This window comes from Colias eurytheme, chromosome 5 (genome assembly GCF_061535395.1).
Source record: "Colias eurytheme isolate Ceu_HAF_F1 chromosome 5, ilColEury1 Martin Lab GWU primary, whole genome shotgun sequence".
Taxonomy (NCBI): Eukaryota; Metazoa; Arthropoda; class Insecta; order Lepidoptera; family Pieridae; genus Colias; species Colias eurytheme.
Window position 1 is genome coordinate 2,863,313 of NC_142984.1, and position 26,572 is coordinate 2,889,884.

General features: G+C 34.4%; 1 protein-coding gene across 36 annotated transcripts in view; it reads right to left on the bottom strand.

Moving 5' to 3' along the window:
- Positions 1 to 26,572, bottom strand: part of LOC149908338 (uncharacterized) — a 465,602-nt gene that overhangs the window by 317,875 nt on the left and 121,155 nt on the right. Inside the window, exons 5-6 of one of the 36 annotated variants that reach the window (XM_090101744.1) lie at positions 18,447 to 18,617; positions 16,140 to 16,348 (exon numbers count right to left, since the gene is read on the bottom strand). The exons of the other annotated variants lie outside the window; for them this stretch is intronic. Of the exons in view, the coding sequence (XP_089957870.1) occupies positions 16,155 to 16,348; positions 18,447 to 18,617 (365 nt within the window). The 3' untranslated portion in view covers positions 16,140 to 16,154. Of the gene's footprint in view, positions 1 to 16,139; positions 16,349 to 18,446; positions 18,618 to 26,572 lie in introns of those variants that run through there. 36 annotated transcript variants of the gene reach the window in all.

Consider the following 26,572-nt stretch of genomic DNA (forward strand, 5'->3'; position numbering starts at 1 on the left):
TCTCAAGGACGTGATCACTTTTCTTTGGTTTCACTTGATTTCCTGAAATGGAATTTTTCTTAATTCCGTGTGATTCATTTACCAATTACTCACAAACAATACTTATTATACAGAACTAAACTTAATATTATTAATATAAAATATGTTTTCAAATAATAATAAAAAGTTAATATAGAATCCGATAGAACTAAGACAAATATAGGTTAAACAGAAAGAACAAAAATAAAAAATGGCTGTAACATCGTAATAAAGTTTTTCAATAGTTAATAAATTTATTTATAACACAATCTTTATGAGTATTTTATTCGAAAACAGACCATTAAAAATTCCTAAATAATATATTTTAATTAAATTGATAAACAAGTATAACATCTAGAAAGGCACTTATTTATTAAAGGCCTATTCACTTATTCAGTTTAGAGCGGTATCCCGATCGCGTAGGTTTCCGAGTATAGCGACCTGTACGCGATTAGAGTCTCTATAATATACTATGTAAGAGATTTAATCGCGTGCCACCGGGATACCTCTACCCATGGCGGCAGCGGATACCGCTCTAATCTGAATAGGCCTTAAAGAAGACATAAGGTTGGGTCGCCTAAGATCGGATGTGACATAAGATCGGATGCATGGAATAACTCGCAAACTAGGCAATATTCTCTACTGCTACCAACACTACTAGATCCGCCATTTTGTTCTGCCCCTCTCTTCACTCTGCGGCCGGCCAGCGACCAGACGGGACGTGTACACAGGTGATTCAGCAGAAAAGGTGTATTTTGTGGCGAAAATCGTCGATCCGATCTTACCTACAAAATTTTGATGGCTCATTGTGGAGAGTACTTTCATTGAAATAATGTAATTAATTATTTTGGGGCAGAATTAGCGAATCCTCTTTCCATCTGTATACTTTGATTACGCCTAGGACGTTCACAACCCAAGATCCGATCTTCCCTCCCAATGCTGAAGATCGGACCGAAGTTTAGCTCTTGACTGCGCCTTATGCAATAATGCGCAATAATTATTAACTTTTAATATATTTAACTATCCAATGACGCTATGACTATCAGACCTTAGGTACATTTTCATTATTTAGTCCTAGAACACGGAGGATAAAAGTTTGAGAAACTTAATTAGGATGAGGAGGGAAGACCGGACTAAAAAAACGCAATAAAAAAAAACTTCTTTGTCAAATTTTTTGAGGACTCAATCATTGATGCTCAATGTATGGACGTAAGTCCGGATGTTTTCCTAATGTTAACATTATTATTAAACGCATAGAAGTGAAGATACTACATAGTCCGATCTTCGGCCGAACTGTTATTTTCTTCACTATGGTAAGTCGAAAAAAGTCTGCTTTTTAGGCTCTAAATTTGCTTAGATAGATAGCATCTACGCAAACCAAAAAATTAGGGGTTAAACAATATTTTTTTGTCATCAATTTACAGTTGACCGCAACAGAAAAACGACATCGAATCATGAGAAATAAAATAAAAAATACAGTACGTATAAAATTTTCGGCATATGCGTCCGATCTTAGGCGACCCAACCTTAACATACAAAAATTAAGTATTGATTAATAGAACATTACGTATTTGCAAAAACATTTTCAAACTTACAATCGATTTATAAAACATATAAAGTTTATAATAAAATGCATTAATTTATAAACAAACCTAACATATACATCTTGTCCCATATTTTAATTCATAAATTTTAAAGATTTAGTAAATGTTTATAGTAATATAACCATCATAAATCAAACAACTATAATACAACACTTAAAACAGTAGGTATTATAACATCAGTGTAATAATCAAATTTAACTTGTTTCTAAACATAACCCTTAATTTGGCACTGTATGTACCGTCATACATGAACTTGAAAAAAAAAATTGTTAAAATAATTACATCTTCCGTGTGGAAAATTAACATTCTTATGTTGCAACACTATCTGTTATTGGGTGGAAAAAATAAACACACATGTAGCAACATTTATTTTGACATAAATTGAAAAAAATGGCTACCCGGCGGACGTCAACTGCGTTGTCCAAGGTATTCATTCTATTATTATGAATATTACTTAGTTTAGGACAGGTGTAATGACTAAAATGTATGCTTTATTGTGTAATGGAATAAGTGTGATAATAATTGTGATGTTTCTATTACATTGAATGGTTCTATTTTGATCACTAACATGATGTATGACGTGACATACACTGCCAAGTTTGTAACGAAACACCCGCCATTTTGTTTGTATGTCAGGGCATACATTGCCAATTTGAGGATGCTTTTTTTTATATACTTGGTTTTATAGCACGCTTTATTTTCTTTGTCGACAGCAAAAATTTCTAACTCGTGGTGGTAGAATTTTAGCGCTTGTGCCTGCTGAGCATGCACCCTCTGACGGTAGCGATGAATAACGTGTGCGCACCCCGCTTTCCGCGACATCTTCTTCTGCACCTTCTATAGATAAGCTCAATGGAAAGGCCCAATTTTTTTATATGATGATGAAGACCCCCCCGACCAGAATGTTCGACTCACACCAATTTTTCGAAGCGTGTATTCAAGCCCGTCCCTAGAACCAAATTGTAAAAAAATTCCAATCCTGAGTGACATTCCGTCACTCCCAGCAACCCCTGCACTTCCTGAATCCCCGCACCGCCTGAACCAACAGCAAGTGGCTCCATAACTGGCTTAGTTGCAGCTCGCATAAGGGCTTCTTCCAAGTCGCGTCCCAGAAATACCAGATCGCAACAGCCCACTGTTTCTGCTGTTAGACGACCTAGACGAATCACCAAGTTCACTCTGAACTATCAGTGGAAAAAAACGGTTTTTCGACACAAGGCAACTGTAGAAGAAGACTCAGATCTTACCGACATATTAAACGAAACTTCACTCAGTTATTTCTATAAATTCTTTTCCCCTGACGTTTTAGTAGACATCGTAGAGCAAACAAACTCATACGCAGTATTCAAAACTGGGCGCTCTCTTGGCTTGACCGAAGATGAATTGCGAGATTTTTTAGCAATTCATATTATAATGGGTGTTGTTAGTATGCCATCGTACACCGATTACTGGAGTTTGCGGTACAGATACGATCCCATAGCCGATTTGATGTCTCTAAAACGGTATCAACAATGAATATCGGCACTTGGCAATGTATGCTGTGACATACACTGTTTTTCAGGAAATCTGAAGTTCCTATATTTTTTTTACCATTTTTTTGGAACACCTATAAATGTCTACAATAAATTTTTATAAAAATAAAATTGATTTTATTACATTTTATTCTTTGCCAAATTAAGGGTTAAAAGATTAATATTTTCCTCTAATTTTCTGTTGCATTTCAACTTATTTATTTCTATTGTTAACTTACGTTCAGGCAAGGTAGGGCAATATTTGTAATATATTTTACAATGTATCACACAAAGTAAAAGTAGCAAAAAGGTCTAATTCTAGAAGACCAATAGAGTTATTTCTGTTAAAACATTGCAATTGAACTCTATCTTACAATATTTGACTATGCAATGCTATTCCAAATCCAACTTCATTTTAGTAAAAAAATGAACAAAACAGCAATGAATATAACACATTCCTCCAATGAACACCACGAACTCAGCATTATTAAGTAAATAATTGACCATTTCTTGAATACCTATACAGGGAGTAATCGTTAAGTGTGCACAGGCGATTATTCCGTAACTATGGCAGATATCGAAAAACTTTAAACTGACATCGAAAGCCCCTTACCTAATTAGTAAAATGACAATAATAACTTTTTAAAAATAAAACGGGATATATATAAAAAAATTACATCAAACACTCCCATAGAAGTAAAGGGCATTAGGTAAAGGGCTTTCGATATCAGTGTTTGATATCTGCAATAGTTACGGAATAATCGCCTGTGCACACTTAACGATTACACCCTGTATATAAGTATATATGTAACCTGATAAGCATATTTAAAACAAGTTTAAGGCATTAATGATTATGATTAAAATTAACTTTAACAATAACATTCCCGTAGAGACTCATGCTGGCTGAACAGCTGGTCGTCGAGCGCTTGATGCAGTGCCACCAGCTCTTCAGACCATACCCTGATGTCTTCTTAAACCGTTGGTTACCAACCATCACTATGGGATTCCCTCGCTGTGATAGACCAAATTTCACTGAAAAAAAAGAATGTTATTACTTATATACTATATATAACATTGTAGATACGTGAAGCAATTTATAAACAGAAAACACTTTTTTAATAATTTTCCGTATTTATATTTATAGTTGCATATCAACGAAAAAAAGATTTTGTACATCGCATCTGCCTTATCAACTAATATAAGTGAAGTCCCGTGTCCCCTAGTGGGGTAAGGGGCAGATGCATAATTCATACATCTGTTTCACTGATCGATTTTCTTTAGGGACAAGTAGGTGATCAGCCTTCTGTGTCCTGCCAGACCGAGACATTTTTTTTTTCTTCGTCTCCACCGGGAATCGAACCCAGGACCCCTCGGTTCTACGCTCACGCGTCAACCACTGTACCAAGGAGGCGGTCAATCAACTAATATACTAGGCAATAAATATTTATTTGTACAATTTATCTATTATAACTATTTTATAAGGCTTCATGAATACAATTAATTAATAATTGACATATCTAAACAACATGAGCAAAGTAATCGATCGAACCAAATAACATTAACATTTATTCAAATCCAATGCTTCGAAAATGCTATAGAGCTTGTACTGTAGAAAATTGATAAACACATTTAAACTATGCCTTTGTAAAAACATATACCATACATAAACATTCGTCATCAAGGATCACATTGATAATCACATAACAATTTCATATGTAGACCAACCTCATAGACAGACTGACGAGTCGGGTCAATATTCTAGCCACTCATGCCAATTACCACACAAATACAAAAACTAATGGTTGTGAATATTCTTATGTTTGACGATCACATCCTCAATAGTAGTGACGGTAGCTCTGCAGCCGGCGCTTGTCCGGCAGCACGTCCACAGTCCACGACGACCGTGACTCCTGTTGTTCCTGTTAAATCTGTAATAGCCTATTTGTATAACTGGCTTCCCGTACCGAGAGGTCGTGAAACGAGGAACTGAAAAATAAAGAGATGCTACATATTGTGGACCTTCCGTAGTTTTGGAACCAGATTACAATGAACGGTGAACAATGACACAGATATAGAATAGTATGCCTACATAAATCTATATAAGGAAACAGAAAACACACAAAATGAGCTGAGATAATAAACAGATAGATCACTTACCTACTCTATATAATTTTAATACGGTAGTTCTAAAAACATTAGGACTGGAATTTTAGGTAATACAATATTATTACTGAATGTTGAATTATTACTGAAATTAAAAGCATTCAACGTACGAGCAGTAATAGGAATGGAAAAATGTTCTAAGTAAGAGTATTTTTGCAAAATTCAATTATCTTACAAAACTCATTTACTCTAAATATGTCACACAAATTAAAACAGAAACAATAAAAATTCATCCAGACATTTTCTATTATCAATTTAATTCTTGTTATTTATAACAATTAACAAACAACAGCTTGCCGAATTTGATAGACATTTATGTTTTCATTATACACTAGCGGTCCGCCCCGGCTTCGCCCGTGGTACATATTTACGTTTTCTCTACATAAGAACCATCCTCGTACTTCAAGGAATATAACAAAAAAAAAGAATTATCGAAATCGGTCCACCATGGTCCACCCGTTCACGCGTGATGCCGTGAGAACGCGAAACGGGTTTCATTTTTATATATTACTAGCGACCCGCTCCGGCTTCGCACGGGTGCAATGCTGATACTAAATACACTACAGAAAAATTGTGAACGTTGTATAGGTATAAAAATATAGCGGCCCGCTCCGGCATCGCACGGGTATAAAATACATAGCCGGGCGGCCGCAAACGCTACGTCCCGCAATTTTTAAATCTGTAATATCTTCGAAAATATTCACTATCATACGGTGTAAAGGGCCATATAGATCTATATTAAATGAACAATGTATCCATGGTATTTAATTGGTTAAGGATTAATGCTGTATTGGTTAAAATCGCTTCGAAAATTAGCCATTATTTGTCGTAAAAAGTAAATGACAAAAAAAAGTTATTGTGGGTTATCCATAAGAGATAGACATATACCATCGCGGACTTTTCTGTAGACCTTTTCAATGTGTATAATACTTAGTACATTATTTTGATAAAACTCGTAGGGTTCAGCCTGCGTTTGCAATGTAAGCGGAATAAATGTAATTTTTTACGACATCACATTAGAAACCTCAAAAATAACAGTACTTCTCCACTACTTAATGGATCTTATTATACATATAAACCTTCCTCTTGAATCACTCTATCTATTAAAAAAAACCGCATCAAAATCCGTTGCGTAGTTTCAAAGATTTAAGCGTACAAAGGGACATAGGGACATAGGGACATAGGGACAGGGAAAGCGACTTTGCTTTATACTATGTAGTGATATAGATGAGCTTATTATTTGTTCTGAAAAAATCCCAAGAAATGTCGTTGTATAACTCAATGGTTATGAACTAAATTCTTTTTTATAATAATATCTTCTAAAGTGGATATTGATGCACGACATCCATTCGCCACACGAGTACACCTCCAGAGAACTCTACGACCTAGACTTTTAGAATTTTTGTTAAACCTATAGTTTCCCATCATCATTACGGGGTTTCCAAATCGTGATGTTGTGTAATAGGGCACTGAAATCAACATTAATATCTATGAATTATTCACGAAGTAATGATTCCTTTAGGGCTGATTTTTCAATCCTTGGTTAAAACTTATTCGTCGAATAATGTATAAAACTACCATTTTAAAACGTATTCTAATTGCCTGTATTTGACAGTTTACATGACATTTTAATATTATCGTGAAATACTTTATTGGACGGATAAGTTTTAATCAAGCATTGAAAAATCAGCCCTTAAAAAATTAATACCGGCCGAATTGAGAACCTTCTCCTTTTTTGAAGTCAGTTAAAGAAGTACTTAGGTTTAAAACACAATAAAAATAAAAATAAGTTTATGTTTATTATATGTATAGATGCAACTGAATGAACTGAATGATGAACTTAAACGTAGGTATAAAGTTCAAATTTTGTAGGTACACTTAATGAAACACGTCCTAAAAATAGTTCACAGTGGCAATTATTTTAAGAACAATTCAAATGTATTAATTAAAAGGTCCGTCTTTAATTTCTGAACATGTATTCTGGCACAATAAAAAATAATATTCATCAAATAAAATAGGTAACTATTTGATTTAGTGAAAATTATGATCATTATAGTTCATCAACAAAACAAATCAATTTATTTAAGTAGGTAATTTTAAAATAATATGGTCTTACTACAAAATAATTTAAACACAGTCTAACTTGAAACCAGGGATCTGTCACTTTAATAGTAGTCTATGTGAAATACGACAAAACAGATGAAAGAGAACCCGCGCTTACATTTCAGTTTTTAAAGTGAAACTTTTATTACATCGTCTCAAACTTTTTGGTCTGTGTAGCGCATGTCGCGTGTATCGCGGCTGCCGAGTAGGTATACCTACTCGGCAGCCGACCGTCACGCGACATGCGCTACACAAAGCAGTGTTCGGAACCGTTCGAACAGTTTCACTTTTACCGTGGTTTCATAAAACCACACAACATTTTTTGTGGTAAGTTAAGTTTCAAAATACACATCAATGGTTATGAACAGTATTTTGTTTAACAATAACATCTTGAATGGTGGTTACAGTTGCGCGACATCCATTGCCGATCCGGCTGCACCTCCACAAAACTCGTACACCCTGACATCTGATGTGTTTGTTGTACCTGTACTTGCCCATCAACATCACCGGCTTCCCGAATCGAGAGGTTGTGAAGAAAACTTCGTCTGCAAAACAAATAATAATTGTTCATAATAGGTTGCATAATTATTTATGCTTAAGAGGAGGCTCCCTAACATAATTTCTGGCACTGAGAGACCGGTTATACCACTTATACCGCTACGGTGCTAGACACTAACACTAACACAGCCGTAATAAAGTTGAATCTCGCGTACGCTCTTTGATCAAAAATGCAAATACACATAATCTTTCTTATATATAAAAATGAATCGCAAAATGTGTTGGTAAGCGCATAACTCGAGAACGGCTGAACCGATTTCGATTATTCTTTTTTTATTATATTCCTTGAAGTACGAGGATGGTTCTTATGTAGAGAAAACGTAAATATGTACCACGGGCGAAGCCGGGGCGGTCCGCTAGTATTCACATAAAATTTAAGGAGCCTCCTCTTAATTCGAATAAATCGATAGAACTGGACAGATAAATAAAAGGATAAAATTTGAATTAAAATATCGCGTTCTTATTTATTTCTTATGGCAATATCTACTTCAACAAAGCAATAATATTACACTTTAAACTTAAACATAAAACTAACTATTAAAAGAAAACCAAAATAAACCGACAAAAAAAGAGAAATAAGAAAGGCATTGTAATATAACTAAATTACATTTTATAATATAAAACTAAAAACAAAAAAATCAAATTTCTTATCTATATTAAAATTATAAAGAGGAAACCTTTGTATTTTTGTATGTTTGTATTGAATAGGTTCAAAAACTACTGGACCGATTTCAAAATTTCTTTTACCATTACTTAGAGGGATTCTTCCGAATCCGTATAGCCTATATTTTATCCCGGAAAACGAAAATATGTACCACGGGCGAAGCCGGGGCGGACCGCTAGTAAGTTATAACCTAATAGTTATGGCCCATCTTCTAGTTATGTCATAACCTAATGATTATAATGTCTTCTATGGTGGTTATGTTCGATTTGCAGCCGGTGCTGACGCGGCTGCAGGTCTATAGCGCACGAAGTCCATGTCTCCTGTTGTTATAATTGAATTAAATTTCCTATAACCTAATAGTTATGACCCATCTTCTAGTTACGTCATAACCTAATGGTTATGATCGAGCTTCAGCTTAACAATGGTGTCTTCAATAGTGGTTATGTTCGCTTTGCAACCAGTGCCGATGCGACTGCAGGTCCAGAGCGCACGAAGTCCGTGGCTCCTGTTGTTCCTGTTGAACCTGTACATCCCAATTTGAATCACAGGTTTGCCGTACCGGGACTTTGTGAAACGGGGTACTGTAACAAAGTTTATGAATTGTTTATGAGAACTGAACTTTAAGTAGTTTACAAAAGGTCCTATGTCAATAATTAACTTTATTCTCTTAAACTCTTCTTGTTTTCGAAACAAACTTGTTCGAGTAATTTTTCAACTTAAAAGTAAACTCGATAAAAGACACAACTAAAATCGATATTGTGAAAAAGTTCGATTTAATTTTCAGATTTTGACAAACTTCTTCTTAAAAAAACTAATCGTACTAGATAAAACTTAAACATAATCAATTCTTATTATAACAAGATCTCATTATTAACATATATCACTATTCACTGCCATTATGTATAATTATTCCTCTACACTATTGTAAGTATGGCTTTGCGTAGAAAAATTGAATAAGGGCGTTTGTCCACTACAAGGAATTTTACGGTCCGGCATTCCGATTTTTTACGGTCCGGTATGGCACGCCATTAATCTAAATACTAGCTTGTGCACCTATGTAATTTTACTGTCCGACATTTTACTTTTCCCTATTCCGGATGGTTTTTTGAGTTTACGAGTCGCTGTAGGTATAATTGTTTTCGAGTGCTCACTTGCTTGGATTTTACTCTTTTTATTGCATATGCCAATTGAAAGCAAGCTCTTGTTTTACTTTCTTTTAGCTGGCAATGAGATTTGAGAAGTCCTATTGACCTATAATTATTATCTAAGTAAGTGTTGGTAAGTTAAAGTTCAAGTGGGAATAGATTTAGCTCCTCGTCACCGATTAAAATAAATAAGTGAAACACGCATTTTAAATCTCTTACGGAACTTTACTTTTTATTATAACGAAGTAATAGATATAATATTTCACCTTCTATATTTTTACTCGTTTCTTGTAAAATGCGAAAACAATCATTTATGATAGCATTATACCGCCATACTTCCTTGTACTGTACCGCACTGATCCGAGTAAAGACGGACAGGTGCACAAGCAATTCATCGGTTTTTTCATGCCACACCGGACCGTAAAAAATCGGAATGCCGGACAGTAAAATTCCTTGTAGTGCACAAGCGCCCTAACGAAATATATATTTACACTGAAAATAATCCTAAATGTGAAAACGAAACCTTTCAACTATTTTATTAATTTCTTAATTGTATTTATTAATTTCATTTTCACTATATTTACATATTGCACTTTTTTAACTATGGTCAAAGTAACTACAAATAAAATAAAAATGTGTGCGTGTACTAGTGTACACACGTAAGAAGTGAAACTTCTTTATGACCATATATTTCAAAAAATAATTTACTATATGCAACTTTACAGAAATACGTTGAATCACGCGTGGTAGGGATAAGAAAAAGATGGCGCGTAAAGGAAAAATGTCACAAGTAACGTAAAAAAAAATGTTACACTAAATTTTTTTCTAACCCCGATAAAGATGTTTCATTTCAAGAAAAACCGAATGTTTGACGTCTATTATGAAACAAAAATAAAGTGAACGACACTGCAACTTGCTTATACAATTAAACAAAAAAAGAAATATCCACCTCTACGATATTAATATGTCAAACTGTTTTCAATATTTTCAGTATCAAGATTATCTGATCCTCTAAATTTGAGGGCCCCGTGGGGCCCGGGCCCCCCCGGGCCCCCCCAACTGATTTACTTTACATATTATGTCTCGTTTAAAGTTATTTTCAATTATGATCATGTGTATTCCGTTCATATACTATAGTGTTAGCGGACACGACTAGTGACGCCCGGCAGCCGTGCTTGCGCTTGCCACAGAACCAGGTCGCCTTAAGACCCGTACTTCGATTATTCTTATAAAATTTGTGACCTCCAACCATTAAAGCTTCGCCGCCGTATCGCGTTTTAATGAACATCGCATCTGAAAATCAATTGCTTGTAATAAAATAAATATTTTTACACTTTCGGTTTATTGTTTCTACTTCTTAGATAATGACTTTAAGGGCTTTAAGATTGGCTAGAAATATTTGCCAGTTTCATACTTGCTAGTTGCTAGTATGAATTAAAATTTAAAACGTATTCAATGTATATGTTTTATAGTTAAATATGTTCATTTTTAACACGTTAGCTGCGGTAGCGATTTTGCACACCCGATGCTGAAACTTTCATTGTGACGGTACAGGGTTTATTAGACCCGGTAACGATAGAGAAACTTAAATCAGTTTTTTGGCTTCATGCCAAAATATAATATATGGTTTTTTACCTTGAATACTATAAATGCAGAATATCATAAATCTGAAAACGTAGTAGCTTGCCTTGTTTAGGCTCTATAGCCATTTTAAAATACAGGTTCAATGCTCCCGGTGCCGTACTGAATTTCAGAAATTTTGTGCTTATTGGGGATGGGGAATAAAAATATCGATTGTTTTGAAAGTTATTAATTTATTGATGGTAAAAAAAAACACGATTGAAGAGAAATTTATAAACTATAATGCTTTTCGTAAAAGCATTCCAAACAAAAAGTTTTTTTGCACTCTGTGCATTCAGTGACCACTTTTTTAACATTGTTAGAGGCATCGCGACTTGATAGCTTCGTCTTTCGGAGTCTTATAAAGCATCCAGTACAACTTCTGTTCTTTACACCCTCAACCAGTAGATGTTTATTTGGTTTTGATGCAGGTCCTGAAAAGATAAATTTATTATCTTATCTTTTATTGGATCTTTACGCCTCCATGTTTTGTCGTTCGATCGTTCGATACGCTCGTATGCGATCCCAACACGGGCTGCTAAAAGTTAACGCTGCGGTGCGGTAACGTGTGCGTGTGTTCTTAGCCGCACGATGGGAAATTCAAGCGCCGGGTGCTTTAGATCCGGTACATGCGTAACGTGTTAAAGAAACAAAAATGTAAATCATAAATATTAACTCGAATTTGATTTAGAAATTTTAAAATAAAACCCAATTAAATGCTGATATCTACTAAAGTTTAACGTTAGATAAATAATAATCAACAAGTCCGTACTTAAAACTTTATTTTACATCGATGAGGTAATAAGTCAAAAAATAAATACTAGTTACACGTCCTCTAAGACCCCTCGTAATATTATCATACAATTAAAATAAAAAACAAACATTCATGTCTCTAAACATTTTTATTTATAACTTCATATTATGTGATAATATTGAATGAATCTCTAGAATAAAATAAATACTTACTATTTAATTTTTTTAACAATGTTCAAAATAAATAAATATAATATGTACCTTGTGAACCTCTTCTATCTAATGTGGAAAACGTAAAAGAAATTCTACTCATGACATATTCTGCCTTTAATTCGCGATACAGTATCCCATTGCGCACGTCTCGCCAAAGTCACTTCGCATTATGTATATCAGAATACATAACCCGTTTATTTACTAATGAACTAGTTCACTTAGTCCCACATATCACTCATCAATCAAAAGGCTCATGCGTGTGCAGGTTCTTAAAGAACTCCACCTGGTCTCCAACCATACATACAGACGCTTTGCAAGCCGCGTGTCTCCCCTTAGTACAGTACCACATGGAGCGAGTACCTTTGCTTCTGTTGTTCTTCTTGTACCTATATCCACCGATGGACACTAGCGGCTTGCCACAGCGTGAATTTGTGAAGACTATACCTAGAATATGGATGAGCATGATTGTATCAATTTAAATCTCGATATACGTTTTGTGATGCCCAAAATATGGTCTGGTCTGGCATGTAGAAAACACGCCAATTCGGAAAGCATAGGAAATAATGTGACGACCATATTAGGGTTTAAGTTTCAAAAGGAACAAGCAACTCATATTTTTAAATGCTTATCAAAAATGGTTTGCGTATAAAATTCTATAAAATTCTCAAACTAATCACCAGAAAGATTGTTATTGCCAAATCAATGAACGTGATTTATAAGAGATAAAAAGACGAAATACATTTCTACTATATACATGTTGTAAGAAAGAAAACACAGTTATTAGCACTATATTCACACTTTAATAAAGTTACGTTTAACAACATCTTATGTTTTATCGATCCAAACAATTTCATCCTGTTTCGGCCCTGTCTGCTGCAGACGCTTGGTGTGTCTACAGAAACAAAAAGCCGCTGCAGCAGACCCATTTAACATTATCACTGGCCAGCCATGCTGCGATAACGTTATATACGATATAATTCAATGATTATGGCTGTTCTTCATGCTTAGGAATTCGTCATTCAAAGTGAAGACAGATGCTCGACAGCCGTAAGGGGACGACCACTTGCAGCAGATCCATTGTGCCCTAGGGCCGGTCTGATTGATCCGCTTGTTGTATCTGTACCCATTTAGCATTATCACTGGCTTGCCACGCCTAGAGGATGTTATGTATATCCTGGAACAGTCTGGAAACAATTTGAAATTACAAATCGAATTGTTACATGCCAAAATGACACGCAGTGTGAGGTCGAGTGAGTATATATCCTATGGTATGATATTGTTTACACAAAAGACTTGACAATGCTTAATCGTGTATTTATTTTAAATCTTAATCTATTACAATTAAATAAATATGTTTGCGTAAGTTCAAGAAATATCAATTTGTTGCGAATGTGAATGATAAGGCTCTATATTCTTAAAAGTTTGCAAAGAAAAATATGCAAAGTACTCCCAACAAAAATACCATCTTCCTTATTTCTTCACAATTCTAATTTAACACTATCATTTAATATGTCATATAATTCACTATTTATAGACCGGGAGATACTGACACAAAATTTCGAGTCATTTGTAACAGGATGGCGGTTCTACAGGGGTCTTAGTACGCAATGACAAAAAGAAAAATGATGGTGTGAACGCTGGTACCGGTGGGTTAGTCGCGTGGGCGTTAGTCGAACTCGTCGGAAAAATAGCGAAAGTCAAACGATTTGTAACACAAAAATTTTAGAATTTACCGATAGCCCATAAAAAAGAAGTAGGCGGTAGTGTCATGCCATACTTTTCCGGTATGACTTACAGCCCGCCATACCGACGCGAATGTGTTGATTTAAAAAAACAATTATTCAACCATTTGTACCAAGCTAACTTTTGCACAGGTAACCATCGTCGTGCAGCCATTTACGAAAATCGCCATGCCATACTTTTCGGACGATTCCAAATGGTCGCCATACCGCCGAAAATCTGCAAATTTTTTTTATTTCGCCTATCTTTTTGTACCAGTATTGCATTTGGCTTTTTGGAGAGTATTTGATAAAATGTGACCATTATTAAATTTGCCATACTTCTAGTAGGGGGAAAAAGTGCTGTCATACTTGAAAAATAAATTTATTATTAATTTATATAAGTGAAGATTTCCAACACCTAGATCTTTGAAATTTTGTATTTATATTCGTTGATTCTCAAACTTACAGGAAAAATAAGTGCCATACTGTTACAAATCGTTTGACTTTCGCTATTTTCCGATGAGTTCGACTAACGCCCACGCGACTAAGCCGCCGGTACCAGCGTTCACACCATCATTTTTCTTTTTGTCATTGCGTACTAAGAACCCTGTAGAACCGCCATCCTGTTACAAATGACTCGAAATTTTGTGTCAGTATCTCCCGGTCTATTAGGTATAAGTATAAAAATAATTTAGGTACCAAAGTTATTTTATTTTTCTACTGACATCGAGTGGATTTAACATTGGTATTTTTACAATAACTTAGCATTAGTGCATGTTCATGAGGACAAAAAATATGTACATAGAAAGACGAAAAAAAAAGATCGAACTTAATAGAAATTATTCAACATTTTGTCAACATAGTTTTATTTCAGTCCATAATATTGCCATTTAATATCTTTACAATATGGAAGACTTATTTGGGACAAAAGTGTCTTAAACATACCATAACATAACCAACACAGAGCTTAGTAGGTACTTGACAAAATGGCACTACGAATTAGTGCTGATTTTCAATACTTGGTTAAAACTTTCGAATTTCGTAATACAACAACCACTCCGAAATATATAGGTACTAGTCGTAATTGCCCGACTTTTGACATTCACAGTGACCAGTTATTGGATGGATAAGTTTCAACCAAGGATTTAAAAATCGTCCCTAAACAAAGTCTACGAAATCCATTCCCATTTAACTTGTATCCCAGTTACTTTTCAACCTTAACCACCGTCAATGATTATGTTGATTATTAGCTATCACAATAGCATTATTGACGGTAATAACAGACGCTTTGCAGCCGGTCGACCGTCGCTTGTTACAGAGCCAATGCGCGCGGTCTCCCTTCGTCTGATTATTTAGGTTGTACCGTATCCTGCCGATCTGAATAACTGGTCTGCCAAACCGGGAGACCGTGTAGACCGCTTCTGAACATAAACGAAAACATTAATGTTATAATCTTCTTTATATATAAAATGTACGTGTCACTTTGTTTGTCCGCGATGGCCTACAAAACTATTGTAGCGATTTTACATTTTATTTACACCCCGTGTGCAGTTTGATCATGAAAGATAGGATAGGTTACATCTCAGTTTATAGTCGTAAATTTATTTTATTGCAAATTATTATTTGATAGTCACAATAATTATCTGTTACCTCTAAACCATTCTTACACCTGTTCACTGAATAAGAGTAGAAACTATTTAACATTTTATCAACATAGTTTTATTTCAGTCCATAATATTGCCATTTAATATCTTTACAATATGGAAGACTTATTTGGGACAAAAGTGTCTTAAATATACCATAACAAAATCAACACAGAGCTTAGTAGGTACTTGACAAAATGGCACAACGAATTAGTGCTGATTTTCAATACTTGGTTAAAACTTTCGAATATCGTAATACAACAACCACTCCAAAATATATAGGTACTAGTCGTAATTGCCCGACTTTTGACATTCGCAGTTACCAGTTATTGGATGGATAAGTTTCAACCAAGGATTAAAAAATCGTCCCTAAACAAAGTCTACGAGATCCATTCCCATTTAACTTGTATCCCAGTTACTTTTCAACCTTAACCACCGTCAATGATTATGTTGATTATTAGCTATCACAATAACATTATTGACGGTAATAACAGACGCTTTGCAGCCGGTCGACCGTCGCTTGTTACAGAGCCAATGCGCGCGGTCTCCCTTCGACTGATTATGTAGGTTGTACCGTATCCCGCCGATCTGAATAACTGGTCTGCCAAACCGGGAGACCGTGTAGACCGCTTCTGAACATAAACGAAAACATTAATGTTATAATCTTCTTTATATATAAAATGTACGTGTCACTTTGTTTGTCCGCGATGGCCTACAAAACTATTGTAGCGATTTTAAATTTTATTTACACCCCGTGTGCAGTTTGATCAAACTTGAAAGATAGGATAGGTTACAGCTCAGTTTATAGTCGTAAATCGTAGTCGTTCACTGAATTAGATTAAGTATATAATAATAGATGGCGCTATTTAATAGATAATTAGAACCCTTTACGCGTTTGATCGTTTATATTCGGAACAGACAGGACAACGTCAGTCGGGTCAGCTAGTTCTTTATAAAATAATTATAAAAGAACGCTATAAACCCTAAAAATTAAATAAAACAACATTTTTAACTATCCTTTTTACTATATTTTCACTCTTTCACACACAAAGATATATTTTCTATCTTCTAGCAAGTGCTTTACGCTTTGCTTCCCGCCATTTATATCTTTGTAGTTCAGCTTCTTAAGCCATATCAGCAACTTTCTTTCTTTTTGCATTATTTCGTTCCAAATAAATTTTATATCTTGCAGCGTATTCTTCTGGAATGAAATTTGATATAGAGATATTTTGATACCCCAGAAAGGACATAGGCTACTTTTTACCCCGGGAAATAGGATAAGTTTTATCCCGGAAATCCCACGGGAACGGGAACTATGCGGGTTTTTCTTTGACTGCGCGGGCGAAGCTGCGGGTGAAAAGAGAAATAAGAATGCAAATAAACACCGATGCGACAGTAATAAATAAATAAGTTTCTATTATTTGCTAGGGCTGTGAAATGAGCCAAGTTCACACATGTCTAATTATAGGTATCTGAAAACATTGTCAGTAATTTCAATGATATGTCTCATCAAAATAATAATAGTTTAATAAAACTAAAAAAACACGCTTTTTATAGAAAACCGAACTAAAAAATAGAAAATTTTATCAAATTAGTGTATTGCCATCGGTCCTCAATAAATCTACAAAGTTTGAACGAAATCTGGCCGTTTAAAGTGGGTCAAAATCGCGCCCAAAGAAGTCGGTTACAAACATACAAACATACAGGTGAAGCTAATATAAAGCGTGTAATAAAGCTACTCACGGAAAATTAGCTTGATAGTGATCACGTGCAAAAATGGGCGATGGATCCTGGACTATGTAATTATCACATAATAAAAATAAAATTAAGTACCTACCTCCAAATATTCAAGATTACACTATTTTACTTTTTTTATTATTTCTCCCTTAAAGCGCGATTTAATCGCAAAATTTCTTTAATCGTGAAAGAAGTACTAGTTTTGTGTTTATTAAGTAAACTAGCGGTCCGCCCCGGCTTCGCCCGTGGTACATGTTTACGTTTTCTCTACATAAAAACCATCCTCGTACTTCAAGGAATATAATAAAAAAAGAATTATCGAAATCGGTTCAGCCGTTCTCGAGTTATGCGCTTACCAACACATTTTGCGATTCATTTTTATATATAAGAAGATTTATTACATAAGAAAATAATAAAACAATGCTTTAAAATTTATTATAATAATTAAAAGAAAAAGATGATGAATACACACACTTATAATACTAGATAATAATTTAAATATGATGGGACATTTCACTTCTTAAAATACTTATATTATCTATACAGTAATATCAATTACAAAAATTTTTCTATACATTACATTACTAATAGGTAAAAAACAGCGTAAAAAATAGTTGGCAAATCGTAGGTACAAAAACATTATTCATGAAAATTCACAAGTCACATACTTTCCACTGATATCTAATTATAGTCTTAGATCCGGATTAAAATTGATCTTCACCCATCTGATAACCAGATAAGACTTATTTTTTATCAAATCAAATATAATTTATGAACAAATATGCATATGCTTATATTTCATAAAATATACGACCTTAAATCGGATCTCTTACTATAACTAATTTAAAAAAGAGCGTTTGTGTAGAGCACACATGTCAGAAGTGAAACTTCTTTGGCAAGATTCAAAGATACCAAAATCGTCGCCTTACTGCCATGATGCGACCTTGAAATTTTAACGCGCCTAAAGAAGTTTCTAATGTGTATGCTCCTTACCCTTATCAAGTATTTCATTATCGATAGTATATAGCGAGGCTCTACACCCGGAAGTCCATTTGGAACAGACCCACTGCACTTTCGGTTCCTTTGAACGACAGTACCGGTTGTATCGGTATTTACCGAGCAATATTACCGGTTTTCCAAATCTCGATTCCGTGAAAATAGGAACTGAAAAAAATACAAATAGAGGTAGATTAGATAAACGAATAATCCCTCTATAAGTGTGTATTTCGGCTATACGATTCCCAAACTCATCATAAATAATCTTTCGATAAAATTATTGTTGTTCTTTGTTTCAATAATTTTCATTAAGATCAAGAAAATAAGATTTTCATAATGTATCGATGAATAAACAAAAGGAAATACATATCTTTAATTTATTATATTATAATTATTTTAACTCCCTGTTATATCACTTTTATTCTCGTACTAATTTTATAATATAACACACAAAATATTAAGACACACATTACACACATACACATCAATATCAATGAAAATATTAAAACAATAAACATCATTCCAATATGAGCGAAAAAAATTTAAATCAAAGTTTTTCCTTGCTTCATTTTACCAGTTTTAACCGCTACAACATAAATTTAAAACAATACATAAAAGTACTAATGAATATGTTCATTTTTCTTTAAAATAATTTCATCTTCTAACGTTATAAGGGACGCCCTACACCCCTTCGTCCATTTGGAGCAGACCCACTGAGCCGTGCCATGTCCCGCATTGGAACGCCGATTATACCGGTATTTACCGATCATTATTACCGGTTTACCGAATCTCGATGACGTGAAAATCGGATCTGAAATGTAAAATATGTATTTTATTCTAGATTTTTGATGCATATTATGTCGCTGCCCGGCAAAAAAAGTGTCATAACTTAAAAATGACTAATTCGAGATAACGAGACTTTTAAGATTTTTTACTATTTACTGCATTGATAATGTAAAAATTATAAGAGTTAAATAACTGAAAATTTATTTACAAATAATATGTTTATTAACACTTCACATAGCATAAAATTTTCAGAAGAATTATAATTTTTTTTTAAGCAACTTTCAAGAAATATTAAATGTCGGATATGTTATGACTCTTTTTTTGTGGAAATTGAACATATTTTGGGAAATGATACTCTTTTTATAGGATGAAGAAATTAAACTTTATTTATAAAAATGTTTAAATTTACTTTTACTATTACAAAGTATTACTAAATAATAAACTTCTTATCAAAAAAATCTTATGTCTAAACTCTCATGCAGCAAATTGCAGGTAACAATACTTATAATATTATAATAATCAGCTAAAAGGAACTAAAATAGGAACTTCTTGAATGAAAATTTAAATATTTTGATTTCTAAGTTAAAAATTAAATCAATATCAATCAAAACAAGTAACAACCCGTAAATAATCCAAAAATTATCAGAAATCTTTTGGAACAAAACATTACTTAAGGGAATTATAAAAAGATTCGTAAGACTGCGGAATGTGATTATTTCTTAATAATTCGTGAAGATCTTTTAGTTTGTTTTCTTTGAGTTTAGGTTTAGATCTGTAGGCCAATTTCAGAGTTATTTGGTTCAGATTTTTTTTCGTGTTAAAACTGTTTCGGAATATTGATCATCCTATAAGAAGTTTTGTAAAATAACTTAGTAGGATTATCTTGCATTAATTTAAAAACTTTTATTTCGGAAATTTTAAATGTTTTTGTCATTCCAATGTCCTCAGATAGACGCTTCAGAGAGTAAAAATCACGATATGCCATTTCTGTTACGGCGTAGGGTCTGCCCTTTTTCTTAGCGCATTTTATCGCTTCCACGTACTGACTGGGTACATAAATTGGACCCGATTTCAGTCTTTTCTGAATTTGCTTTTCAATTGTAGAATGCACGGAGTCCGCTTCATTTTGTGTGTGGCCTGTTATTAGGTATTTGTGCGTTATACGTCTTATTTTAGGGAATTTCAATAATGCGATCAAGTAAACAGAAACAATAAACCGATTCTTATTCTGACCGCAGCAGTTGTCGGAGTAGAATATCAGATCTAGTCCAGGTCCATCGTAATTTAGGAGTGTATTTTCGATAAACTTGTATACACAAGATCCTATTTCATCAGCTCCACGGTTCGCTTCTCCCTCATGCCAAAAGAAACAATCTGTTTTATCATTACCTATTTGTGAAATAGTAAAGTTCAAAGTATTAAGCTTGGATTTGTAGTAAAAAATAGACGTATTTCCTCGTGGAAGTTGTAGCACAGCCTGTAAGTCGTAAATTGCGACAATATTATCTGGTCCAACGTTTGTTTTATCTGCGTCTTTCTCTTTTCTAGACAGTTCCTTCTCTTCAATGTGTTTTAAATATTCAACTTCTAAGTTTTCCTTCGCGCTTCCTTGAGCATTTTCATATCGTACGCATAATTCGCACCTATCTTTTTTTGGCTAAAAAAACTGATATTGAATTCTCCGTTAAATATCCTTGAATATAAAGTTTCGTTTTCATATGGCTCTTCATTCGATTCGCAAAGGGATTTATAATCTCTGTAAAGATCACTAAGTGATTTTCCTCCATCAATATACTCCCTCGATGAATCTTTTCGTATTTAATGGGATTCCATACGCGGTATTGATTCGATATGTCCTCTTATACCCTGTCGAATAGACTCCGCAACTTTTTTATGGTTACTGTGCTTACCTCTCATATCTTGTTTCAAAAAACCATCTTCAGACTTGGCAATCACAGTTCTTATAACACGATCATTAATATCTAATGTTGCTCTGAAAAAAGTTTTGCATACTCGAATAGTTTGTCCATCAACTTCAAAATAAAAACTGTGGTTAACTTTTCTGGGCTGAGCTTTAACGGAAAATCTGAATGCAGGGATGATCGGTTTAATATGATTATGAATAAAATTGCGCTGTAGAGACAAGTCTCCTAATTGCCAATAACAGTCAAATATTTTAGTTCTCATGGCATCCGTTATTTTTTTAGAACACTCTAATTTGCATTTTTCACCACACGGAGGTTTTAAAGATCTTGCAGGAATATTTTTTCTTGACTTAGAACGAGAAGTGTAAGGCTTTCCGGTATTTCTCATTGTTTTTGCCTTATTTGTCAACCATTCGTCAACGCAGGATTTACGTTTTTTAGTAGATTTATGCATGGGACTCTTAGCCAGCTCAGAAACTTCATTTTCGACGTTTTCTTGTTCACTAGGCAAAGAGGCAAATACCTCATTGGAATTGGATAAATTGGAACTAGAACTGCTACTGCTGTTGCTGCTACTGTTGCTACTGCTACAATCGGAAGTCGATGAAGATGAATTGGAGGATAAAGACATCCTTCGCTGCAGTATACCTTTAGACGTAGATGGAGTCTGATCATCGTTTTCTATCATGCATCCGGATTGCCCAGGAGTTTCAATAGTTGCAAAAGGTTGCGTTTGTTGCTTCTGTTCCATAGCCGAGAAATGGGAATCTCGTCTAACACGCTTTCTTGCTGTTAGACGACTAGAGCTACTATCTGAGCTTGAACTTTTATTATTACAATTCATTTCGAAATTTGGGTCTTTTAAGCTATCATCGCTATCTTCGAAATAAAGATTTTCTTTACATTCTGATTCCTGATTTACATCTAAAACAAAAAACAACAAAAATTAAGTCTCAAACCTATAAACAAAATCCTTAGCTTAGTATCAATCTGCGTACAGGAAAGTGTATCATCCACAATGCTTTGACCTTCACATTGGGTATCGACGGAGTTTTGTTCTAAAGTTGCATTTTGTTTAAAACATTCATGAGTTTCTAAAGTAGGCTTACTGTTTGTACCTAGAAATGAAAAAAGGCTATGACAGAAAGAAGAGGTACATACTAAAGTATTAATAGCTGCTCACAATGTTAATTATTATTACGTTACACGACTTACACATACTTATAAATACGAATATTGCTGGTAAAATACTAACCTTGCTCCGGATCATCCCTTCCTATAATAATGTAACGTAATGACCGCCTCCTTGGTACAGTGGTTGACGCGTGACTCGTGAGCGTAGAACCGAGGGGTCCTGGGTTCGATTCCCGGTGGAGACGAAGAAAAAAAAAATGTCTCGGTCTGGCAGGACACAGAAGGCTGATCACCTACTTGTCCCTAAAGAAAATCGATCAGTGAAACAGATGTATGAATAATGCATCTGCCCCTTACCCCACTAGGGGACACGGGACTTCACTTTCTATATGCTCCGTAAACTTTTCATAATTTGTTTTCAAACAATGATTGTAAAGAAATTAGGTATATTTTATTACATTTTACGGTAATATTATAAATTTATAAAAAAAGAAAAGGAAATTACCCACCCTGGCTGTAAGTGTTCGTACAATAAATAATCTTATTTATTAAACCATTTATTATTTAATTCGATTAAACTCTATGAAAAACATTTATTATGAAAATAATTTTCAACGTTCACTTAGATATGTCGCCGTGATCTGGTTGAATCAGCTATTTGATGGAATGCCTAGCGCGTTCACCGAATGATTCAACTAGATGTCAGCGACAGATATAAATAATAATAAATAAATAAATAAATATTATAGGACATCATTACACAAATCGACCTAGTCCCACAGTAAGCTCAATTAAGGCTTGTGTTGTGGGTACTAGGCGACGATAAATATAATCCATACTAATATTATAAATGCGAAAGTAACTCTGTCTGTCTGTCTGTTACTCAATCACGCCTGAACTACTGAACCAATTTGCATGAAATTTGGTATAGAGATATTTTGATACCCGAGAAAGGACATAGGATAGGTTTTATCCCGGAAATCCCACGGGAACGGGATTTCTTTGAAAACGCGGGCGAAGCCGCGGGCGGAAAGCTAGTATTTAATAAATACATAGATAGATAATAACACCCAGACCCAAGAACAAATAATTGAGTTCATCACACAAATATTTGCCCTGACCGGGGATCGAACCCGGGACCGTCGGCTCAGTAGGCAGTTACTTTACCACTGCGCCAACCGCGTCGTCGTATATTCCTTAAATACATATCAATTCCGAAACGACTGGCAAACATCCAAATGCTGTCTATCAGCCATCTTTACGACGTCCCCGTCGATGGTCGTCAAGAAGACCCTACAGCCCTTACTCCACTTATAGCAGAACCATTGTTTGGTCACTCCGTAAGATCGAGAGGAGATATTGTATCTATAGTTACGGTACAGCAACACTGGCTTGCCCCGCTGCGACTTCGTGATCACCAATCCTGCAATATAGAACAAATATTATTTCCACAGTTCCTTCAATAAAAAAAAAAAACAAGATTTTCATATTAAAATACTTTGTCGCTATATTTTGTTTACTACTAAAAAGCTACTATTTATAAAATATAGTATATATAAAATATAGTTATATTTCGGTGGCAGTCATTACAATGATCAGGAATCCAAAAAAATATCGGTTTAATAAGCCTTTCTATTTATTACTGAAGAATATTAAATTTAGGCATGTAGTGTGTAACATTAGTGTACATTTAAGGGTGCGTATCCACCAGAGATGTGCGAGGATGCGTAGCGAGCGATGTGTTTGTAAAGAACCAATCATATCGCGTCATTTAGTTTCAAGTTTGAAGCGATACTATTGGTTATTTAGAATATTTACAAACACATTCCTCGCTACACATCCTCGCCCATTATTGGTGGAAAAGCACCTTAAAGCGTCTCTCATTGCCATATTTTTATCCTACTTCTCTCACTCTTATTATTGCTTGCATACTTTATTGCTTATCTTCTGAGCTATATTGACTTATTCATCAATAATTTTCTTCTTCTATATTCTCTCGCCTTCGCTCGTTTTACTTCTCTCTGTTCTGGGGTCATTTTCGCCAAGTATCTCCTGTTCCGAGCATTGGCCTTCTCTCTACGGAGCAAATGTGCCAATGTATTCTTATATGGATCTATTTGTATCGTCCAATCTTCTTCTGAAAAGCAGTAAAAGTTATTTGGTATTTGGTATACCTAAAGGTATTTAGGGAGATAAACGCATTTTTTTTTTTTATTCTTTATTTTTCAAGGGTTTTGTCGCTTAGCGACCACGGCCGCGGCGTCCCGTAAATTCCACTAACAATCAACACTTACAATACAATTAATTTTGTAATCCAACATCGGTCAGTCCGACCAGCACCCGCACCTCTGCCGACGAGGGACAAGTGAGAAAGCTGTTCACACAACCAACATTGTTAATACAGCGGAAGATATCATTTTAACCGACTTCAAAAAAAAGGAGGAGGTTATCAATTCGGCCGGTTTATTTTTTATTTTTTTGAACACACTCCATGATAATATGTAATATTATAGAAGTTTCATACCTCTATTCTGCCTGACAATTGAACTACATATATGAATTATAACTATACCTGTATATTATATACGTACATCTTGGTCCTAAATAAATGGAGGTTTTTAAAGGCTCAGAGTATTTTCTAACGTGCTCTTTTTAAACAACTTAAATATTGATATCACATGTATTTTTTTGACCAAGAAATAATACAATTATAGATATGTTAATAAGTACAATTACTATATTTACTTTTTAAATATTTAGATATTATGTTTCTTTCTATAATAATATTCTCTAGCTTTAGCTCGTTTGATGTCTCTTTGTTCAGGAGTCATCTTGTCTAAAAATTTCCTGTTTCTAGCATTTGCTTTTTCCCTAAAACATCTGTAAGCCAAACTTTGTTTTCTTAATTGATTTTTTGTTTTTTTATTTAAAACTTTTCTTTCTGCAAAATATTCAATTTATTAGTAAGTTTAAAAACAATACTTTTTTTTATATTAGGGGCATTGTATATATCCTCGGTATGTATACGAAATATTTTTGTATTTAGAAGCTTAGTTTTCAAAATACAGGGGGAACTCTTGCATAGATACCCACGGCCCCCGGGGAAGGTCTTTTGCTAGGGTTACTATAAAAAAAAACGTTTATTCAACTGTTTATTTATTTACCATTTCGTTATTAGTCACAAGTATGTACGTAACTTACTTTGACCACTTTATTACAGACTGTTGTAACCGTCGCCCGACAGCCAAATCTACTTTGTTTTGTACATACCCATAAACATTTAAAAGAATTTTCAGTATACCGACTATGTCGATGATATCTATATTTTCCGAGTACAATTAATGTTTTTCCTCTGCTTGACGTGATAAAAGTTATATCTGAAAAAATGCAATTTATTTTACAATGAGTAAAGTTAATAAATAATTTTTTGCAAGAATTTACACCCACGTGATCTATTATACATAAAAGGTATATGGAAGGAAAAAAATAAAAACTAAGCCTGATAGTTAATCAGAGAATTGAAAAAAGACGTGTGGCAATCGAGAACTGCCGCGGTAAAGCTATTGCATAGCATGCCTTCAAGCCACACCTCCGTGTCCGTCGGAGTGGGGAGCGTGAGGTTTTTTCGTTACGAAATTTCTCGATTCGGTCCCCACGCTCAAGGCCCGCGATAGAAGCTATGCAATAGCTTAATAAGAAACATCTAGAACTAGATAGAAAATTGTGAGAATTTGAAAGACATGTAATATCTTGCATACAACTAATCATAACTTTAAAACCTGTTAATTACTTGGGAATAAATAAATAAATCATATAAAGAAATCACTTTTATTCAACCGCGTATCCATTTCGAAAAACAGTGTGATTTCCCGTTCAAGTTTCATCCCTTAAGGATGTGTGTGCTTATTTTTTATTGAAATTATTACATTATCAACCGTGGTGATGGACGCGCGGCAGCACGAATCATGCTTCGTGCACACCCATACGCTTTTTACTGAATTATCGTTGTATCTACTGAGCCGGCTGAATCTATATTTTCCCATTTGTATTTGAGCCTTTCCACGCCGTGACTTTGTGTATACAAATTCTGAAACAAAACAATTTACTTATAGACTGGGGTAGAAGCCTTTGAAAATAATGAAAAGATAAAAAAAATCGCAGTCGGATGAAACCCATTAGAAAAGGAGGGGAATATGATGAAAATGTAAGGAAAAATAAATTACGGTCAATCCGAGTTCGGGAAGCGGGAGGGGGGAGCTTTTAAGAGAAAAAAATGTT